We start from the raw sequence: 24199 nt of genomic DNA, 5'->3' as shown, positions 1-24199 counted from the left end.
GACTTTTCAATTGACCTGTTACGTCACTTAGACTGCATCAATTCTGAGGAAGGATACGACTGAGGTGATTATGTCTGTCTGATTATGTAGATGTTGAGATTTAACAATGAGAAAAATTATAAAACAAACCCTATTTGGCACACCATAATCTCAGTTCTAGTAAAGCTCACTATGCAGCTTCCTGGCCTTCATATCATTCATCAGATCATTCGTTCACTATACAAGCGTTGGCAGTTAATTAAAATAAAATGTTTTGATAGTGTTCAATGAATTTAGTGCCTTGGTTACTTTATATTTGTAATCATAAATTTAAATGGACTAATGATAAATCAATATTCTAAATTTTGGATTAAGTTCGAAATATCCTCAGTTTCTTATAAATAAATCTTTTATAGTCAAATAACACGCCTAATATGTCGAACATGTATAAAAGGTCCCTTTCAATTAAGTCATTTATAGGTTATTTTTTATATGTATGATACGTAACATCATTTTATTTTAAAATCACTTGCTGGTTATCTACAAATGTCTCCAATAGTATTTTCAACCAATATACCGATGTTGATGATGTAGAATAATACATTAGAGGCAAAAATTTAACAAAAACGTAATAATTAATAATTTTCTATTGCAATGATATTACTGCATTGTATTTTTCTCCAAATGATCCGTATTAAATAGTAGTTCACATTTTTTAAAAAATTGTTTTTTTTAATATAAAATTGTTAGTAACAGACTCAAAAATCCTACATAGAAATGCTTAAATAGGAGTTGTTTCTAATATAACACGACTCTTTATTGTCCCAAAATACGTTTTACACTAGTAGTTCAAAAAGTACGTTTAGGAAAAGGATGGAAAAGACTACAAAAATTATGTTGTACACGGTGTCTGACAATACTGTTATGCACAAATAATAATTTGGTAATTGCTAATTTTACATAATCTTTTTAACATCTCAGTTATCTTTAGTTTAACAGATAAAATTGCAAAAGGTAATGAAAAAAATATTTTTAGTATACTATTCCAGAATGTGCAGTATGTAATTCAGTTTTGACTAAGATAATACATGTTTTTACTATTATATATATATATATATATATATATATATATATATATATATATATATATATATATATATATATATATATATATAGTTAGAATATATTTTACTATATAAAATATAACTAAAAATTATACATATATACACTGTCAGTCCATAAAACAAATTTTAATTGGAAGTTCGCCCAAAACTTTCAAGTTAGTGCTAATACCTAAACTTCCATAACAATGTTACTGAGCGATAAAATATCAGTAAAGAACCAGAAAATACAATTTATAATGTACCCGATTCAAACTTATACTGAATATAAAGACGCATTTTATTCAAAATACTATGCCGTTTAAACGAAGACTTTCCTCGTTCAGACCATTGAACAAAAGTAGCATTTAAATTTTCTTCCGCTCCCATATCGTATACACTCCACTTATTCTCCCAAAAATGGATTGTGAACCGTTTAGGCTCAGTGAGATACTTTGAAACCTCATTTCGGACGAATAGTAATTTTGGAAGTAACTATAATACAGAAAAGAATACAATAAAGATAAAAATATTCTTTTTAATTTGTTTCAGTTCTGTTTGTGAGGTTTGTTTTAAAGTTTCTTAATATAAGTTAAAATGAGTAAAGTAAATTTTTGTTTTTCTCAAAAAAAACCTTTTTCCATTATTCATGATTCGAAATTTACTTCGAAATTATATCGCCTAATAAAAATATTAAAGCTCAATGAACTATAACTAATATTTCATAAGAACATAATCAAAATTGAATTTCGATATACCAGTTCATTCATTCATTGTATCATTAATCACTTAAAGGTGATGCTTTAGTGCTTAAGAGCTAATGACAATGGGCGAATACTGCAATGATTACATTCTTTCTAAAAAACGTTTTTTTTTTAACTATGTAAATTTAAACCAAAATATGTTATGTGTTAGGTAATCTACTCTTTTGCTTTTACAACGGCTTGTAAAAGGTTTGATTCTTTTAAAAGTAGTCTTATAAATCTTGAAGACTATTTAGGCGAAATGCGTCCAAAATCTTCGTTAATAGCGGAAATCGTCTCAAAAAAGCATGTTATATCGGAAGATCATCTACTGGTGGAGAAAGTTTTAGTAAAAGCTCTAGGTAATTCAATAAACACACTGAACAATATTAGCATCATGTATCTTATATATTATTGGCAAATATCTATCACGGCCGCGTTTTGAGTAACTAAATAAGCGGGTGGATTGAATAATAGATAAGGTTAGTCTTATAGTATACGGCTTTATTGAGATTATTTTAGTGTTTATAAAGACCAGAACCTTGTGTTCAGCCAAACCTGACTGAGCCCTGACTGAATATCAAACATCGTTGATTTATCCATTTTCATCATTTTCTTCTATGTATACACCTGTTATCTTTGCAGATTCCTCTTAGTATTGGGAATACCCAAATTCTAAGCGTATGCTAAGGCCGAAAATGTTTCTCTAGTTGTTCTCCCGTTTGTTTTTTTATATTTTAACAACAAATTACATTAACAGCATACCAAAGAAGCACATCTTCAAAATTACATGCAAACCGCACAGTATAAAGTCAAGTCTCAGATGCTCTCTAAACTGTAATTCGATGTTTTGAGGTTGAAATTGATACAATATCTTCATCAAAAACTTCTCTACCGTGGCATTTTGAACGTATTTAATCGATATTTTAATTAGAGTATAAGGTGATGTATGTTATATTATACGACCAGTAGTGCCCTGGCTAAGGTCTGCACTGTGATCTGAAAGGTTTCCATATATTTTGAATGGTGTTACGAGTGAGATATCTGGAAATAGACGTCCGGATGATTTCTACCTGTTTTTACACCCAGTATGTATGTCCATTTACACCCAGTATGTCCTTTATATCGCTGTTCAACCAACCGCCTTTTCTTTCCGTTAAATAAAATAGTTTTTTAAAGTAACATATACATAGTATATTCAGCAGAATCCCCTGAAGCTCTGTATTTTGAACAAACTCCATCAGAATACGTACTATCTATTATTTCTTTAATTACATAAATTAACAAATATCCCTGTACGCACAGACATCCCTAACAGAACACCAAGCAGTAAAATTAGTTATATTTAGTTAAAACTATCCCATCAGATATATTACGCGAAAAGTAATGGCTGCTAGCAAATAATAGCTGCAAATATGGAACGAATTATTTCCTAATTAAATAAACTTCACGCTCTAAGTGCGAAACGGTTATATTACATAAAAAGCAAACAGGAATTAATTTGGTATAATGTTGTTCGAAACAAGGTCGCCGCTCAAGGCGATGTAGCAGAAGGCGCCGTCGTCCGGCATGGGCTGCTCCGAGAGAAATTCATTTGCATAAGTTCCGGTCGGGTCGGTGATGGGACAATTTTCCGCCGCTGACCTGGCCGCCTCCGCAAGCGGCTTCATCGTCTGCCACGACGGATACTCGGCGAAAGGACCCACCACTCTTAAATCCTGGAGATATCTGCGGACATATTTATTATTTCCATCAGTTTGGGACAAGATATGTCCTCGTTTCCGGGTAAGTAACAACCGCTCGCAAAATAAATGGTTCGAAATATAGTTTCGTCAGGCGGTCGCGCTTCTTTTTAAATGATCCGTTTAATAACATTTAAATTAAATTCAAATATAGTGAAATATTTTCAGACATATACTTTGAATATATTAGTTTTGTACTGAAAACTCCAAATGTACAATATATTTTAAAATATATATAAAACTAGGTACCCAATAGACATTATCCGTTATGTTGACGAATTGTTTATATCAACAACAAACCTAATATAATAAGATAATTACAGTAACATATAATTAGTGACTTTAAAAAATTTTTGTACACTATCGCAACGCTACCTACCTCCATAAGAGCAAGTATGGGTCTTCAAGTACTTAGGATCAATACACATAAGAATAAATTGGCATCTACAGCCAAAGTAATAAACCGAACCGGCCAAGCTGCAGAAACATTCGCTTCTAGCCCCTGGTAAGGTAGAAATATTAGAATTAAAACTAAAGTTCGACTATTTCGAAAGTTTATTTTGCCAATTCCCAGTCTAACATCCATAAACTTGAAATCCCTGAAATGCGAAGCTCCGAGATGGCATTAGAAATAAATCAATAATAAGTTTAGAGTTCAAAACCAAAGCGAAGGATGCAGAATAAATGCCAAATATATCCCTCATAAGCTTCAATGTCAAAATTACCTTTATGAATGTAAAACGCAACGAGCAATACAAAACGAGCAAAAAATAGATGAATCAAGATTATAGAAGGGGATCTGAAGTTAGACACGAGTATACTATCTCATGTTCCCTTTTAAGTTGTCATTCAATCTCAGGAAAACAGACATACAAAATGAAAAAATAAAAAATATAATACAAAAACAGAGAGCATACTCATTTAGAAGTTAATACCTTCAACTAATTATATCTAATTTTCTAGTAGATTAAATTAGGTGCACGCACTAATGCTAAGCTGAAGTTGTTATGTGAAAGAACTGTAGAGGTAATTTGAGTAAGTTTGATGATTTGACTGCCAAAAAATGAGAAAAGTGATAACAATTATTACCGGAATAATTATTAGCGACATAAAATAATCTCATAAGATTATCTTGTAAATACCTATAAGTGAACTATATTAAACGAATATATATCGTCATCTAAAAAGTGAAAAAATTAAAAGTCAAAATTAAAAATTTAATTGCCAAAGTGCAGTTTAATACTAAATGCCATTGAGGTTGCTCAAGATTTGTCGGATCTAGTCACTCCATCAGAAAGAATAAAAAATATTAATTCTATACAGATTTGACCAACTTGTATGCATCCAATATTCTGCTGCTTTTTAGTGTCACAATCACTGATCGTTGCCAATCATTTTTAATCTAGCTCAATACTCAGATTTAACAAATAGATAATTTAAGAATATACCATATCACAACCCACTAAAGTTATACTTAGACTTTTAATTATGATTTATTTGTCAGGGGATAGTACTTTAGATATCCTTACAAGAAACAGCCAAGTTGTGTCAAAACATACGATTTTGGTGAAACCTCTGCTAAAGAGGACATTAGATTTAGATGATTTAGATCAGATGACATTTAGAACACATTCATAAACGCAAAAGTTTTGTTAAAATTATCATATACAAAACAACCATGAGAAAAAATTAATTAAATTACTAAAACTATACTATAGAAGTGTTTTAACTTAATTTTTGTAGCTTCGGATTTGTCCTATAGTCTTATCTCAATGCAAAATATTTTGCTATAAATATATATATATATATATATATATATATATATATATATATATATATATATATATATGTATATATATATATATATATATATATGTATATATAAGATATGTATATATAACAGAATGTTTCCGCAATCAATATTATACTTTTTAGTACAGGTTATTAACAGTTATAATAAGTAATAAGGTTGACGCATCACAATATGCGATAAATACATCATAAATATTAACTATTCTATGAGTTATATTAACGCAATTTTATTATCATTTACTGTTATTATACAATAACCCTCCGACTAGATAGAGCTACTCGTAAATTATATGTCCATTAGGTAGTATATATTTATTTCTCAGTAAACTATTACATCAAGCAGTTTATTTTATGCACAATGCATTGTTTCAGCCTTTTGTAACAAATTTTATATGTTCTATATAAAACTTAATAATTGGTCTTCCATTCTCTAGTAAAACAATTCGACAAATAATTACTGTTGGAAACAATTTGAATTATCTAAATTATGCCAACAAGCAATTATTTTGTTATAGGCTTTATTTTGTTGGGTACTGACAATATTTTATGTTACAAAAAAATTAATATATTTAAAATGAAATTGATAGATGTAGAAAACCTAATAAAACCTCTATAAAATTTAATACTATATCTAGTAAAAATTTATTTTATAATTTATAAAGTCAGTGGGCCAAAACCGGCATTTAAACTCTGGAACGTTAAATTAGAATTGCATAACTATCATAAACAAAATTTTCAAGGAATGCAACAGAAATAGCTACTTTGCCTAGAAATATGGGAGGAACGGATACTAATAGATATTGCCAAGAAACTTCATCAACAGACAGATAATTTGAATAACCTATCGATGTATAATTCTACACCCACGGTAATATGCCACAGTAATATGACAAGAGCACAAATTAACAGCTTTATGTCTAAAAAATCAAAAAGATATTATATGACAAATGAAGAAAATTAGAGACTTGGATAGGAAAACTCACCCTTGTAGGTATAATATCGGGAAGGATAGAAAACCAAGTTGTCCTAACCAGCTCAGTCTTTGAAATATATAGTTAAAGATCCGATTTGAAAGGCACTTCAAAGGCATTGAAAAATTATCAACCTGAAGAAACAGTAGAAATTAAGAGGATATATTCTTATTTTCTGAATAATATTTTCAGCAACAGGTTTAATTGCTAATAATCAACTGCGAATATTGGCAAATTAAGTGTACATGAATAGATGTTCGTATGTACGAATCCATACAGAACGCGGTTTTATTGGAATTAGCTCAAATTGACCAAAAGTTCTTATAGACTTTGAAATGAACAGTACAAAGTTGAAATCATGCAAAGATGACAATCATCCTCTCGGTTAAATCTAAATAATAAAATGTATGGACAGTTATTAAAACCTGCACGTCTTAGGTTTTCCATAGCTACTGTAATGCTTAGAGAACATTCTCGACAACACCAGCAATCCGCTGTCCTCTAAATAATTTCCTACCTTTGCCACGTATCTCCTAATATTTACTCCCTCTCATCCCTTGCCTACGCCTATCCCAAACCACTTTCACTTTTATCTGCCCTTTATCATATAATGAGAGACTCCAGGAAAATGCAGACAAAGGCATTAGGCCTCTTAATTAAGTTGCTGCCAACTTTAAGCAGATAGCAACCCAGTGGCCCAAAATAGCCACCCACGCAGAGGAAAAGAATACACAAGGAGCCAAACAAAATCAAATGTTCCATTTGTTGTTGATACTGCCACACACGATTTATAGTCTATCCAAAATAGCAATGAACTCATGTCAACTAAATTTAAGATTTTTAGTTTATCTTACGTTTGATATATACTAGCAATCTATGTAAATAAAATAATGAATTAAACGTTTTATAAAATATAGTTTATTTCAACGGTGTAATACTACATGTATATATTATCGAAGGATTTAAACTAAAATTAATTACATAGTCATAAGGGTTTCTACAAACTTCTACTATTTTCTAACCTACATTACAATTTTGCTATTATATGTACATTAAACTCTTCTTCATCCCACCTATGGTATTCCCTGGTGGCCAAATCTACCTAATTAACAACTGTACTCGTATATTCAATTAACGTATTTTACTTTCATTAGAGACCATATTTACCTTTTATGTTTAGTTCTTGTTTATTTGTTACTGTGTTTTCTTCTGAAGATATTCCAATATCACTGTATTTCTTCTGTTACTACCTGTTTACATTTTGCTTGATACAATTATATTTAATCACTACGTTCTTCCTAATACATTTGCCATATATGCAAAACCGTTAGTAATAATTCTCTCCTGAATAATTTTACCCAAATTTTGTTTTTATTAATTACATATTACATTATAATTAGATATGCTTGGTACTATCTTAAATTACAAATTAATTTATAACTACTGTTCTGTTGTACTTGCATTAATACACAAAGACGAGTACAGGATTAATGCATCAATATGAATTTCCCAAACTAAAATAAAACTAATCTACTTAAGTTAAAGTTAAGAATACACTTATATATTAAACACGTTTATGTAGCTTATGGTATGCTTCGATCTTCTGATTTCATGCGTGTTGTAAATTTTAACCAAATGCTCATGTATATTTTGAATAATTGCACAATAATTACACACACCATACAATACGATTTTCTATAGTTACACTATATTACTTATATATTCACCTTTAGTAGTTTTCACTCTCATCACCCTCTATTGGCAATTGTCAGCTCTGCATATATCCAGAAAGTGTCATGCAGTGACTATTACTTTCCAGTCATTTAACGTGAATCGAACAATAATAGTATTTCCAATAAAAACTGCAGTAACTAATATTTAATAGTATCAGTACTTACCTTTCTCTCGAATTTTACTGGTAAGAACGGGCCCCCATTAACTCGTTCTTGTTCGAAGCTATTAACTAGAGATATAATCTGTTTCTGCAGTAGGCAATAAAATATAAATCTTGATGACGTCAGTTCATTACTATTTTGGATAGACTGTATTGTCAACTTTTGAGAGACTTGCAGTTTGTGAATCATAAGTGAAACTACATATATTAAGAATTTACGAGACGAAATGCAAAGATTTTTATCTTAAGGTGCACAACAGAGAGTAGCTTAGCAATATTGTCCGGGCTTTATCCTTTTCAAATATATAAATATGGGGCATAAACAGATTTCCTTCTTAAGGGGAGCTAGGAATTAGTTAAATCAAAACTAATAATTGTAATTATAACTCTACAAAAACATTAAAATTACATTTATAAGCATATATATCAAGAAGTACGTAGTAATTAGTAGGAGTTCAGTATGTACTATAATAATAAAGTCAATTGAAAATATTAAACAGGCAAAATACTCCATGTTTGCGTTGATTTTGATTATATCTATAGTTCTATAATTAACTCTTACCCTAATAATGCCATCATGTAATCATTCCTGATAGCTTTCATTTTTGAGCAGCATTCATTGCCATGTACCGAGCAGAGAATTTGCAACCAAGCTGCAACCCTGGTCCTCTCTGTACCCCCGGTAATCATAGAAGCATATGGTTTTGCCAAATAGAGGAACAACTGAAATTCTTGATCCAAAATCTAAAAAGAGATAATATGGTTTACCAGACTAGTAGTAGTCTATTTTTCAATAAATTTGAAGCCAATAATATGTTACATATAATCTGTATTTTAACGCAAAGGTAACCCTTACTTAATTTTATTAATATGTCAATTGCTATGAAATAGTAACTGAAAATTAAGCTGAAATAGTTAGTTAATCAACAGTAATTAAAAGGGGATTTTAATATTTTAAAATTTTTATGATATTTATTTGAACCTTTCTCCATGAACCAAAGGAGAACATAGTACACATTTTTTTATTATCGTCCTTTATGGGGCGCTATCTGATATTAAAATCGGATCAGTAATTGGATCAGTGAGTAATTTTACTCTAATGTAACTTATCTATAATTGAAATCTTTAGAAAAATCTAATGTTCTATTTAGTAATATATCTTTGATTCCCATTATATTGATTATGCTAAAAATGGTATCTGATGTATAATCATAAAATATCCATATAATTAGCTCAGAAAGTCCCAATCCTTTAAATTTCCTTACTGAATGAGTATTACCAAATAACTGGATAGTCTCAAGATTAACATGCTGGTGGAGATATTGTTTTTCATTCCATGCAAATATTATAACATGTTATTGGTAATACATTTTTTTTCTTGTTCCAGATTGACCACCTAGAACCAAATGGTCTTTTGCTGATGTCGCTTCAGGTTCGAGATTGTGGAGTGTTTTGCGGGCATTTGGTTATCTACCGAAGGTTGTGGATGGGTAGGAATTTATTTAATATAATGAAATTACACAGAGCATCTTCGTGAAACTCTTCACAAACGGAATACCCGATTCGAGATGAGTGTTGACGTTCCTCATAAACCATGGGGCATTGAGTAACGCGCGAAATTTTTTGGATTTGAACACTTGAAGTGGTGCAAGTTGTCTCTCAAAGACGTACGTATACCACGCGTGTGCTTCGAAGAGGCAGACTAGGCAGTCTAACATTTTATACCAGAGTCGCTTTCTGGGGGATTGGGAGTTTACCTTTTCTGCAGAGGAGTGGGAAAAGTACACTGTACATGCCATTGCCTTTGAAGATAGCGTGGTGGATCTCGTTATTACAATGTTTGTTACAAATACATTTCCATTCCAAAACTGAGACCAACCTGTTTTTACCACGAAAAAGTAGCATAACATTTGAGCGGTGTTAAATGGTAAAGTAACCAAAAAAAAAACGAGATAAAATAATTAGCTCATAATAACTGATTCATAGATATACACGAATTATTATTAGCCAAAAAAAGTGACCTTAACAAAACCGTATAAATATATTTCATGAAAAATCAGAATTAGACTTAATAAAGCTTCAAATGGTGCAGAAACACTGAGAAATTATCATAAATAAATTGAAATCGCTGTAGAAAAAAAAAGACAAATAAAATATGAATTCAGATCTTCTCAGGATAAAAATTGGTGAAAATTGGCATCAAAATAGATCAAAATAAGTTAGTGCATATTGATTTCTTTAGCAAAATAATTGAGTACAAGCCAGTATATATAAATCTTCAGAGAGTCTCGTATGGAAATATAGACAAAAGTCTTGATACGGCCATTGATGTTAAACTCTCTGAATTAGGATAAAAATAATAATTAATTTCAATAATTATAATATATAATTAATCGATAATTAATAATTATATGGGCATGTGTAAGTAAAATGTATATCAATATATAATATTTAGTCTGCAGACTCTTATTTTATCTCTAAGCATTTGATAAAATGCTTCACATATGTTATCTCTGATATAACAAAGTATAGTTATTGATACTCTATATTGTTACTTAATATATATTATAATAGTTGAACTAAATGGTTTTATATAATAAATATTAATACTTTATCTAAACCATGATCCTTTCTGCATTCATCAGGATTTTCATGAACAAAGCACTCCAGAAGCTGAAATTCGTCGGGAAGATTCTGGAGCGTATCCTGCCACATATTGTCGGTCTCCCATTGAGCGGCAGGAACAGGCTTGGGATGTATTGTGTGCAAATCTACGAGAGCACCATCTGGTGGAAATTCACGAAAAATATCGACAGCTTCATCCAACAGAAGAGACGTGGTTAAGTAGCTCAGGTACCTACAGTAATATATCAAGTAGTTTCATTGATATAATGTAATAACAAAACTGCTGTTACTTGTTCCGTTTCTCTCGCAATTTCGAACTTTGATATTCTGGTCTAAACAATTTTCGTATCCAAGGTATGATGTTACGGCGATCTCCTTCATGTGATAAACTAGGCGCTATATATTTTAACACTGCACTGTAGTATAGAAATTCTGTATTTAAAGGGTCTGTAGTAGATAATCTATATACAAAATAAAATTATATTTGTATTAGTGAATATGAGAATAAGGTTCAGCCCACTGTCCGTTGGCAACTTAAGTTCTCGTGAGTATCTTTTGAATGGTACACTATTCATGGTATCAGTCGGTAAATAGGTAATATATTAAGATCAAAACCAATTAACAATATCATATATTGACCATAAATTAATGTTTTAGGATTAACGATGCCACACACTTTTAATTATTAGTGTTTCATTTATCAAATAAGTTTTATATGTCATTTAAATATTGCTTTAAATATATATATATAAATATATATATATATATATATATATATATATATATATATATATATATATATATATATATATATATATGAGGTTAGCCTGAAACATCGCATTTGAAAATGACTTCAATCTTAATATCCAATAAAACGTTCAGAAAAATATTTAGAGATATATGAAATTTGTGATCCTGAAAACTATTAAAAAGTCCTAAACCAAAATAATACCCTCGAATACAAGTTATCCAATAGAATAGTCCGATGGGTCACATATTTAAATCTTATATTTCTGATCATTACTTCAAAATAAGTTACAATAAGAACCCATGCGGATATACCATAAGGTACATTTTCTGGACAAAAATTGGGCTTACCTTATAACAGTGATATCCCTAATTATGAAGGAATACCTTACTCACTACAACTAACAATATTGAGATAGCTGTAAATACATTGACATCAAAAGCTGCCATTAGCATTATTAGGCCGACCAAGAAATTGTTAATCACATTAAATGCTACGAAATCTACACATGTGGATTTCATATACAACAAGTTGTTTACCGAATAATAGATGTCTAATTCAAGTAAAAAGATTATCTTTAAAAGAAACCAGCAGAACTTAGTATGAGCCTCAAATTAATAGTACAGGTGCTTGAACGATAACTCTGCTGTGGTTTGAACTTACAAATAGGAATACATTCGTAAAATGGTAATTAAGTTTGTATATTAAATCCTAGGCCTGGATTTACGGAAAAATATTAAGTAAGGAAAAATTACTACAACTTCTATTGAAATTCGAAACGATATAACTAAAGTTGTAATATATGTCAAATTCTTCCTAAATATAATTAAAAAGATGCTGCATGACGAACTTATTAAGCGACAAAAAGCAATAAATAATATAAACTTCCCGTATTAAATTCATTTGTCATGGAACAAAATCACGACGGTATGGTGAATGAAAATATGTTCAATGATAAATGTTATAATATTACCTTACTGTGTTTGCCCCTGCTGGATTAACACTGAAAATATCAATTTATAAATATACACTTTTTTTGTTGCTGCAGTATTTACCCTGTCGACTCTGCTACTGGACTATTAAAAGCAGTAGTTTCTTCGGCGGCCGGAGTTTCTTCTTCAGCCATGATATATTTAGCACGAAAATTTCAGTTAAATTTTAATAATAATTATTGTCACAATAAGAAGTCAATGTCAAAATTACGAAACCAGTAATATATTATTCTAAACATTGTATAGTAAAAATGTAATTAAGGTTTCCTCTAATAATTTATTTTAATTTATTATATTACTTTTAGAATATAATTAGTTACAAGTTAATTTACAAAATATAAATATAATTATAAATAAATTCATAATCAATAATATTTCTAAAAAAAACATGAAATACAAAACTGTTTACTCTTTTTACACCAATACGTCTTTAAAATAAAATGTTATTAACGTACACTATTCATCAAAATTTGTGTTTCATCAACGCGGAAAAATTTCACAATGATCTATTTTATTTTATACCCACGTACCTGAACATATGAATAAGCGACTAGTTTATTAAGCATTGTAATAAGGAAATATAAACTATTTATTTTTAAATATATATTTTAATTATAGTAATACATACATTAGTAATTAAAATAAAAATATTGAAAGCATATAATAGTGGTTAAAATATAAAATGTCGGATTTTTACTTGGTAAAAGACCACTCCATTTGTTCTTTTGATCATTGGGGTCCTATCGTATCCAAATGTATGTATGTATGTTATGTTCTCTTTTGAATTAATTCAATTTACCGAAATAAAATTAATTATCAAGAAAAGAAAGCAGGTTGCCTTGTTGGTAATTCTGCAGTTATTCGAAGCATTTCTTAAAGTGTGTACATGTAATTCGGGCAAAAGTATGATTGAAGGTACTCAAAGACATCCATGATCTATTCTAATTAAGAAACAATCATTTGAAAAATACCTGTAGCTTCCATCTCCGCTGCCTCCCAGCACAATTATCACTATTCAGGGTACAAAGCCACTAAAGAAGGACTGAAGTTGCTGTAAACTATCATAGTCGTTGATGTCGCCTGTACCTATATAACATACCTACAAATAATATTACAATAACTATAAGCTCTCCAGACGGAACAACGACCATGCACTCCCCTTTGGTCGTTTATTTAGGAGGGAAAACTGTGTATCTCAGTATCTCAGTGACCTCTTTTTTAAATAAAATCTTTTATTGTTTTAATCCTTCCTATTTCATAATGTTTTCTATATATCCTTTCCATTTCCTGGAACCGTTTGTATAGATAACAATTTCTCATCTAGAACTATTGATTTATTCAATTATGCCATCAAAGCACAACAAATACTTTTAAAATCTCATGGTGATGCCCTTCCATTATATACCAATTATTAGTTTGGTTTTAATAATATAAACATAATCTCCACCTTATTGACAAAAGACGTTCTGAGAGACCAAACTACTCGATTTTACCATAATAAGAGCATAACAGTAATGTTGATATATATATGATATATTTTAATTTTTTGTTGCTTTTTTTGTTCTTTAAAGTATTACCTTTTAGTTTGTTTTCTCCATTCTGACGTATATCATACGATTTAACCGTTTTAATTATCTATTCCACAATGTTCACAATGACATTGTAAATTTAATAACTTGTTTCAATACATATTTGTGCTATTAAATAAAATATTAACAGACACAGACTTAGTCTGCTTCCAGTACGAAGGAACAAAAAGGCAGGAGCTTTTTTTTAATATATCTTATTTAAATTGATAGCATTAAAGAAATATAAGAAAGGAATAAAGGACTATAGACAATTTTGATTATATTTGCCAGAAGATATGTTGTGCTCTCAATTAGGTTACAGATTTTTTTATATTACTTATGGGTTTTACTTCAAATTTATTTGATCAGTAAAATGTGACGTCACGGTTTAGCGCGCGCGTATAAAATCATCAAACAATGAAATGCCTTCCTAATAAAATATTTTCTTTACAGGTGTCTGTAATGGTAATTTAAACAAGACAATGAAATGCAGCGAAATGACGTTCTCAGCGCCTTCCACACAAAACAATTCTAAAATTATTGTATTAAGTTAACACTCTATGTGCCAAAAAGAAAACGACCTGGCATTTGATTAACCTGACGACGACTGGTCATCAAACTCAATCAAATATACAACGAACACTAAATGCACTGATGACCAGCGAGGGACAGGAAATAATAATAGTCGTATTGGATTGTTGCTTTCAAGAGTTACTGGAAATAAAGTGGATAGATTTAGGATGCAACAAGTTTGTGCATATCAAACCCAACAATAGTGAACACGACACAATGAAATTGAATGATTCCGCAGACGTGGCGCTTCTGTGATCCAGAAAAGGGCAGCATTGCACTACGCCTTTAAAATATGGATTATGTTGTACCGGTGCAAAAGAAAAATTGGTTCCATCACCATATCCATTATGCCCATTAGTGTCTGGGATGGGAAATTATTGCTTATTCCTTATTTATTCCCTTCTTAGCCAACATTAAAAAATATAGTAATTGGTTCCAAATGACGTATTTTATCATAAATGCTTTTTTGGTAACATACAAATTTGTATCAAAAATGAGGTAAGAAAACTTTACAAACTGCATATACAAGTACAAATGTAGGGTAAAGCGGGACAAAACAGCGAAGCTAAGGTTTAAAGCATAATAAATCAAAGATTTGCATAGTTTCATAAACATATTTATTATTAAAATTGTCTTTACTAATCAGACTAGCAAATGACAGACAACTAGGAACAACAGACAAAATAATCAGTCATAATACTGCGAAAAGCAAGAAAAGGCATATCCCCATCTTGGCCCATATGTAGGGTAAGAAGAGATACCCCCATCGGGTAACATGGTGTATGAAATGCACATATTAATTGGGTTGGTAAAGCTCACCATCCTGTGTGACTTCATCGTCATTATCGTCAACTCCTGCGCAGCGACAATGTGCCCATTTATGACAACTCGAGCAAGCTATCCAACCTTCAGATGATTTTAAATAAATACCTCCACAATACAAAAACGGAGTGTATGATGATTCTTTATCATAACTTTTTTCAGAAGAAGTGCTTTTGCGCGTTTCTCAACTTTCCTGCCTTTAATTTTAGCATATGCACTTGATCTGCTAAAGAGAAGCTTTGTTATAGTGCTCCAAGAATGGCTCAGATGTCATCCATCCAGAGTAACTGCATATGTCCCAAGCTTCTGGTGATCATTCAACATTAACTCTGGATTCATTATTTTCCTGGGATAAAAAGCTTTGGGGGCATATAATGCCTGGCTGCACTAAAACATATTTCGATTATTATTATCATTCCTTTTTCAGCGGAGACCATTGCGCCTACTTTTTATGGTCTCCTTTGGCTAATATTATTTATTTAGTTTTAAGCACAACGGACACTGCTGTTTTATCACAATTAAAAACTCAATCGGGAGTCAAATTATGCTCTCCATAAATGTTCCCCAAAGAATGAATTAATTTCCCAACAACTACCCTGTTAAAACGTGCAATTCGGGATGTCTAGCCCTATCGCCCAATCTTTCCCAGCTTCAGTCTTATCAGAGTTGAAAGGGTTAGGTTTCTTATTTCTTATGGCCAACTGGTCAGCTATAGGTCATCCTGACGCCCTATAGCTTACTTACCACATGGTGTAAATAGTCTCTTGTTTTTCGTATGGAAATACCGGTGTCTGCGGATCCAACAGCATCTTCACATTTATTGTTTCATTCATGTTTTTGTATTTTCGCTTTCGTCTCGAATATAGTTCCTGGCACTATAAACGTCTTTGCAGCTAATATATAACCCATATTATTTTCTATAACAGCTTCTACTGACTTCTTCTTCATAGCTTCTTCTGTCTATTTTGCTCTATCAGACTTTGTTTTATAATTTCTCATCATCTTAAAATACTATACCCCATCATACCCCTTCGTCCGTTTCGAAATTTAAAATTGAATAAAATATAAAATATGTAGTGTTTCATTAGTCTACCTCACCTAAAAATCACAATCACTTCTCTGACACTTTTAATTACTGACTTTCAATACACTTGTCCCAACCATAACAATTATATGAAATCGTAAGAATATCAACTAAAATAATATTTTCTCAATAATTAAATCAAATGACGTCCGCCTTTGTTGACTTTCAGCTGAATGACAAGTATCATGGCGGCCGATGGTCATGTGCAAGAAAAACGCGATTGGTCAATAGTTTTTCTTATTCCAGAATGACTAGCTAGAACCAAATGGTCTTTTGCTTATGTCGCTTCGGATTCGGGATAGAGAAGGGTATTGCGGGTGACAGAGACCCTGGGTTACGACTGGGATTGTCGTAGTTGGTTATCTACCGGGGTTTGTGGATGGGTAGGGATTTTATCAAGATGTTGACGTGCTCTAAGGTACCTAGGGAGAACCTTACACCAAGTATATTCATGAAACTTTTCACGAACGGGATGCCTGATTCGAGAATAAAATTGAAAAGATCTACCGTCCAAGTATGAATCAGCTTAGGTCATTCAAGGTTGTGCAAAACTTGATCGAAAACTTTGGAAACATCTAAAAAGATGGCTCAGGCTTTGCGACCTTTTCTTAATGCCTGATGGATGGTTACTGCTACGCGCTGAGCTAATCAGACTCATGGGCCTATAGTCAGGTGAGTTGGACTTGGCTTTCTTTTTTGGAATGATAGCAACAAGCGCATGTTTACAGTTCTTTGAAAAATGCTTTAGCCTGGATTGGTCAATAGAAAACAGTTGTCCCACCTATCATTATCCATATTATCCATCCGATATTATTTGCTAGTCAACAGTGATGCTGAACTATTATCCAAGAAGTATAAGCGATTCTGTATAAGAACAACGATTTAGTCAAAATGTTTAGAATATTATAGGATGCCATCTGACAGATAAGTATCGTCACCAGATCTGACAAATAAACCTGCCGGAGAACACGCCAGGAGGTTTAATTCATCAAGTGGCTATTCTTATTGAGTAGAATAACCTAGTAATAAAAAAAATATCGTGTGTTGGGTGATATTATTTTAAACACCTCTTAACTATAAACACAAGTGTCTATAACTTAACTTAGTTTATAATGTTATTTCCCATATTTTTGGCGGTTTAATCCTCGACAGCCTGCTCCAGAGAAGCAACTAAGCCATAGGACACGTTATTCATATCAGGCTCCGCCAGAAAATACGTTCATGTTCGAACGTTTCACAACCTCCACAACTTTTCTCTAACTTAACGCAATATTAACTGAAAACCGTCGAGGAACGCTCGAAACAGACGCACGGTAAGCTCCTAATTAGCATGGCGATATCTTAAATAACGGCCTGTATTAAGAAACGTTTAAATAATCTGAGAACAAGCAGGTGGAGGGTAAATTTATTCGCTAAATGCTCCCATTCTTCGTCGGACCCTTTTCCCGTCCTTGTTGGTCTCGCGCCCTTTTAAGGACTTTCTCGCTTTCGGTAAGCTGAGATTTACATAAGATAATTTTAAACTGTCGACTGCCTCAACTTCGAGAGACCCCCCCGGATGGGTAGCGGGTATCGCGCGTTGCGCCAGGAGGAGGGCAAGGGACGGAGGTGTTCGGAAACTTACAAAACTTTTACATATTTAACTGGAAGCGGTCCTTATCGTCTTTATAATTTCTCTTCCTGCTCTTCCGCCTAAATCATTTAATAGATTAAATTTCAAAAGGGGTTTAATTAAGTTTAATCTACCTGGATTTCGTGTCGCTCTACTCAGGCTTACGCACCGTTTGTTTCGGTGTTTTATCATTATTGTTCATTCCGATATTACTCTCACTCTCCGTTTTTTCTTTTGTTGGTGACAGTGTTTTACTTAATGACCAATGCACTTTTATACTAATTAAAAAACCTTCCTCTAGCAAAATAGCAGAATCCATATTAAATCTTAAATCATAAAAATGAATCTTAAATTGAATCTTTAATTGATACTTTTCATGAGAACGAAGCTAATAATAACTGTAGTGGTTGTTTTTGTTATACTGTGTGCAGTTCCTTCTTGCAAATTAAAAGCTTTTCTTTTTAGGTTTGATACTTACCGGGTTGAAATATCGGTTTTCGGGCAAGAGCCATGCTTATTGACTAATTTTTTTCCTCTCATATCTCTTTGCGACTCTATTGATGTCCTGAATAACAGTCGGTATCTGAAGTTCTCGGTATCAAATAATCATTCCTATAGTATCTAGAAGCATGTACGAACCTACTTTGTAGTGAAAATTTTATTTTTAGTTTATGTTACTTTTCGTGGAATATTCCCACAACTCGATGCTATAGGTCCATATATTAATTTAACATATTGTATACGGATAATTCAAATTTCCATCCACTTGACTATAATAATTTTTTTATTTGTCAAATCTGGTTAATTTCTTTTTAATTTATTCTGATCGAAGATAAAAGTCGTTTTCAAGTTGTTACATATTACATTTTCGAAGAGGGAGGTAATAGAGTGATTCAGAACTCCTAACATAATAACCCCGAGACATTTTAAGTCAATGAGAAGATGATTGTTAATCAGGATATCAGGTGTACCGTTAAACTATACCACGCCCACTTCAAAAATTATTTCCATACCTTCATCACAATTACATTCTACCGAGAATGACCTTAATCACATCAGATTTGTTCTTCCTCAAAATGGATATAGCTTGTGGAATATCAATGAAAATATCCTTCAAATGAGCAACTATCTTTCAAAAGAGCTCTCGTTCAAGGAATAACAGATAGCATTGGAAGAGTAATGAAGAAAAAAATCCTCATAGGAGGATAATAAGTATGCGGATACAGAACATCAACTATGTACGAAATAACAATGACACAAATGACACGTGGTTCGGCTAGCTTTGGCTGAACACTGGATGGATACTTGCCACAATATTCAGTTCAATTAAATGGAAATTTTGGCCATTCCACAAAGCTATTTTTATGAATAACATGTATAGGGTTTTGGAATTTACAAGAACCAAAATAATAGGAACCAAGACAAAAACTATTCTACTCCTAGTTTCTAAATTATTCAATGATCCCTCAGCCGTAATATGCACGTACTCAAAGAGGAGAACTTAATTAGTGTAACAAATGCCGAGAAACGATAGATAAATCTAAGTTCTATAAATCAGTAGAATTTTTAAATAATTCTTACATTTTTTCTTTAGCAAATTAGCCAGAGAGTATATACAAGTTGTAATTATCTTACAAATATTGGTCTGACATTTGTCAACTTTATTTTAAGTATACCATACTAGGGAATATATATAGGAAATTACCATACTATATAATATAAAATACAAAAGATTAATGAAAGCTAAAAAACTAAAATTAGAAGACTATTGGTTGAACTGTGACAGAATATTAGTTAATACTAACATACTAACTATAATAGGAAACAAATATCTAAAACAAATCAACATGTTAACAAGATAACAAATGAGAGGTAAAGCCAAAATCAATAGAAATAACACAAAATTCCTATTACTGATTAGAAGGACGCCATTCTGAGATCTAGCAAAGTCTATTACTAGCACCGTCACTCAACATAATCACAAACCTCAGAAATAAAATTTTACAAAATTAATTAAATAAGTGATATTTCAGTGGTTGGGCATCATGCCTCACACCAATATAATTTACTGTAAAATAGAGTAACAAATACATTGAACTACATTCAATATATTCAGTTGTTGTTGCCTCGCAGAGCGATGTCCTTAGCTGTTAATTATCTCTCTTATATACCAGTTTCTCGCCATGCTGGACGAACCTACCTATCACCCCGCTATTGGACAATGGGGCACTCCATGTATTCTGGACTTTTTCATTCTCCAGAACATCAATCGCCCTTCTGATGTACACATTCTCGATGAGTTACACTCGGACCATTGTCCGATTATATAAACTCTCGGGGACTATTGTGCAATCTAAATTCCCCGCTTCAAAGCCAGGAAGAAAACCGACTGGAAGAGATATCTAAGAGAGAAGATATATATAGGAAATTCTCCTGGAATCCGGTCCAATCCCGAAGATTGATCGACCTGACCAGCTCGATCGTGCTGTGTCGAAGCTAACTAGAGACATGCAGTCCACCTATCAGAATTCATCAGTCGAAATTCCATCTTATTCAAACTCTAAAAGTGAGCCAGTTGCTGAAAGCATCAAGTCACAGATGTGACCCAAAAATCGTCACTATCGCCTGCGTACTCCTAGCCCGCTGAATCTAGAACTCGTGCCACACTCAGCTCAACATACAAAAGGGAGGTCAACAGAGTAAATCGGGAAATGAGGGAAACCATTAAAACCTGGCGATCTGAGAAATGGAACTCATTTCTAGCGGACAAAGGCAGGATGGCCCCCCAACTTTTTGGTGACTCTCTAAAAGCCTCGTGGGGAAGGCGCAAAATGTCATACCCCCCCTAAAGTCAGCGGAAACAGGAACTTTCGCAGTCACCAACCACGAAAAGGCCGAGCTCTTCGCTAAAACCTATGAGCCCCAAATGGAACGCCTGCCTCCTACTACAAATATAAACTTTGCCGAGAACGACGAAATCATTAGGAAAGTCAACTCCGTTCATTCTCAAGTGCCTCCGAGTTATCTTTTAAACCATCTAGTTACTCCTAAAATACTCACGCAAATGGTCAACAAGGTTCGGAACAAGAAGGCCCCGGGTTTCGATAATATTTCGATAACCCAACTCAAAAAGCTTCGCTACAAGCAGCCCGCCGAACTAACTAATATCATCAACGCCATTCTGAGGCTGCAACACTTTCCATCCACATGGAAACATGCATTCATCGAAGTTATCCCAAAAAAAGGAGCTAAGTGCTTTTAACCGACGTGAAAGACTTGTAGCGGTTTTCTTGGACATAACTAAAGCCTTTGACAAGGTTTGGCACGAAGGCTTAGTGGCGAAATGCATCCGATTAGGTCTACCCGATGACCTAACAGCCCTTATCAAATCATTTCTGTCAGGACGATCGTTCCAGATAAAGATTAAAGATATTCTCTCTAGCCCGAAAACCATCGACGGAGGAGTACCACAAGGCTCCCCACTGGCAACCGCTTTAATTTATTATTATTATTAATTAATATTTTTCTTTTAGATATCCCTAGGAGACCACAAGTTGAGGCAGCTTTTTACGCAGACGACACTGCTTACTTTGCTTCTTCAAACGTAGTACCGCACATCCAAAACAGACTCCAAAAACAACTCAATGACACGGTCCAGTGTTTACATATCTGGAGATTGCAGGTCAACCCACAGAAAACCGAGGCCATTTTCATCCACAAGAAGCGTGTTGCACCGACCATTTCGCGTCTTAAAATCGAGAACGCCGAAATCTCATGGTCAGAAGAAACCACCTATTTAGGTCTTGTCTTCGATCGCAACTTTAGGTGGAACTCCCTGATACAAAGGTCCATCCAGAAAGATCAAGGTATTGTTAATTTGCTGTTCTCACTTATCAACTGGGCCAGCAGGCTTCCTCTCTCAATAAAATCTCCCCTGTACAAGATGCTGGTTCGATCAGTCGTTCTATACGGCTCCAGTATCTATCTAAAATACGTCTCATCTAGCCAGGTGTAATGTCTTCAAATCTTTCAAATCAAAATTCTCAAGAGAATAATATATATATATATATATATATATATATATATATATATATATATATATATATCTTTATTAGAATTTCTGATAAAATATGATTTTGTTGTTATATGAAATGTTGAATTTTCTATCTCAAAGTAGCAAATCGCCACATCGAGTACCATGTTTTATCTGATATGGAAGGCTTCGTGCGGAGAAGCCAGTGCAGAGGGATATTATCATATCAACACACAGTAAATGCTCATTTTTATTTGAACTGATGTCTTCTAAGAAAAGTGTTAAATAGCTGGCTTGGCTGGCGCAGTAGAAAAGGCGTCAAAACGGTTGTTGCCACTGTTGCGATAGTCGAAAGTTCGAATCCTACTGAGGCATGGATGTACTTTATGTTTGTGATTGTAATTGTAAATGTTTTTATAGGCAACACTGGAAATTTCGACAACGAACAACTATCCCAGTCACGCTAATAACTAGATTGGGAAAGACCAAATGTCTTCAAGATGGCCTCAAAGTTAGTCAGAACATGGTTCGGAACCCACGTTGAACAGTAGGTCCAGTTCAGATAAAGCCTTGTTGATAAGAGGAGAGTCTTCAGGAGGTGAAATAAACTGGAGTTTAATTACTATTCCATGTTATTCTTAAAATAATTCTAACGTTTCAACCTACGTAGTTCACTGACATAGCGCACATAACATGCGACTTTTAATCTTATCACACCCTATAATTATGTACTGAACTTTCTATCATGTCTATTACCCCACACTTGGTCAACAAATTCAATTAGGTTATATCTCAGTGCTGATGCTCTAAAAGTCTGTGGTGTTTTAATATCCCACCCTAGCTTATCTCATTATATTCTAAATTAACAATCAATAATAATCAATGATAATTATTATATCGATAATATTATCAAAAAACAGACTCCTTAATAATAGAAAAAAACTGATTAAATTCACAATAGAATAAAACCTAACTAAACAAAAATAAAAACTATTTCCATCTGAATATGTAAAAGTGCTAAGTTTTTCAGAAAATATCCCCTTTCCCCATCATTGTCTCCTTCTTTGCGAGAATGGGCTCGAAGTTACGCGACTCGCCAGTTTAAAATAATCTTATGTAAATCTCAGCTTACGTTGAAGCGAGCGAGATTCCAGGAACGCGCGAGAGCAACAAAGAGGACAACAAGGCGAACTTTCAGGCGAAGAATGGGGGCATTTAGCGAATAAATTCGCCCTCCACCTGCTTGTTCACGGATTATTTAAACGTTTCTTAATACAGGCCGTTATTTAGGATCCAACTATGCTAATTGGGAGCCTACCGTGTGTCTCTTCCGTCCTTATTTGGGGGTTAATATTCGGAACTTTAAGACCGGAAAGAAAGTTGTTGAGTGTGCGGAACCGGCTCCATATTGTGGAGACGTTCGTGATTTAGTTTGCATGTATAGTGAACGTCGTGTATAAAAGGGTGGATATAGGCATTAAAACTTCCAACTTAATGATTTATGAATTTATTAAATAATACTGAGTAATTCCTTAAAAACTGCGGAGCAAATTTATTTATACATTTATACATTGGATTAAAGAAAACTATAACAATTTAATTACATTTTAACTGTTTATTTCTTTTAACTAGGTTATCATTTCAAAGGAAGGGTTAGGGTAAAAATAGTTGAGTTTTATTCATGCTTTTCAAAGCAAATGAAATCATACTACTTTTAAATACTAATAATTATCATACACAAGCCTACAAAAAATTGTTTTGGTTTTGTGACGTAGTCTGTATGTCTTTCGGTCTGCTTAAAATGAGTTCTTCCTTTTAGTCATAGCGCGCTTCTTAACAATTTGGATAACTATGTGAAACGAGTTATTATATTAAATTAAAAGAGAATACATTCAAAAGTA

General features: G+C 32.7%; 1 protein-coding gene across 1 annotated transcript; it reads right to left on the bottom strand.

Moving 5' to 3' along the window:
* Window positions 1–3275: 3275 nt before the first annotated feature.
* On the bottom strand, window positions 3276–12799 carry LOC143192963 (uncharacterized). The gene is made up of 6 exons (XM_076398844.1): window positions 12670–12799; window positions 12588–12617; window positions 11157–11327; window positions 10852–11098; window positions 8804–8985; window positions 3276–3550 (listed from the first exon to the last, which is right to left on the bottom strand). Exons 1-6 carry the CDS (start codon window positions 12738–12740, stop codon window positions 3319–3321), a joined length of 933 nt encoding a protein of 310 aa, XP_076254959.1. The 5' UTR covers window positions 12741–12799; the 3' UTR covers window positions 3276–3318.
* Window positions 12800–24199: the final 11400 nt, after the last annotated feature.

This window comes from Rhynchophorus ferrugineus, unplaced genomic scaffold (genome assembly GCF_030347505.1).
Source record: "Rhynchophorus ferrugineus isolate W39M unplaced genomic scaffold, kcgeb_rfMv2 rfM3, whole genome shotgun sequence".
In the NCBI taxonomy this organism is placed as follows: Eukaryota; Metazoa; Arthropoda; class Insecta; order Coleoptera; family Curculionidae; genus Rhynchophorus; species Rhynchophorus ferrugineus.
Note: the sequence above shows the minus strand (reverse complement) of the source record. Positions and strands in the feature narration are given on the sequence as shown.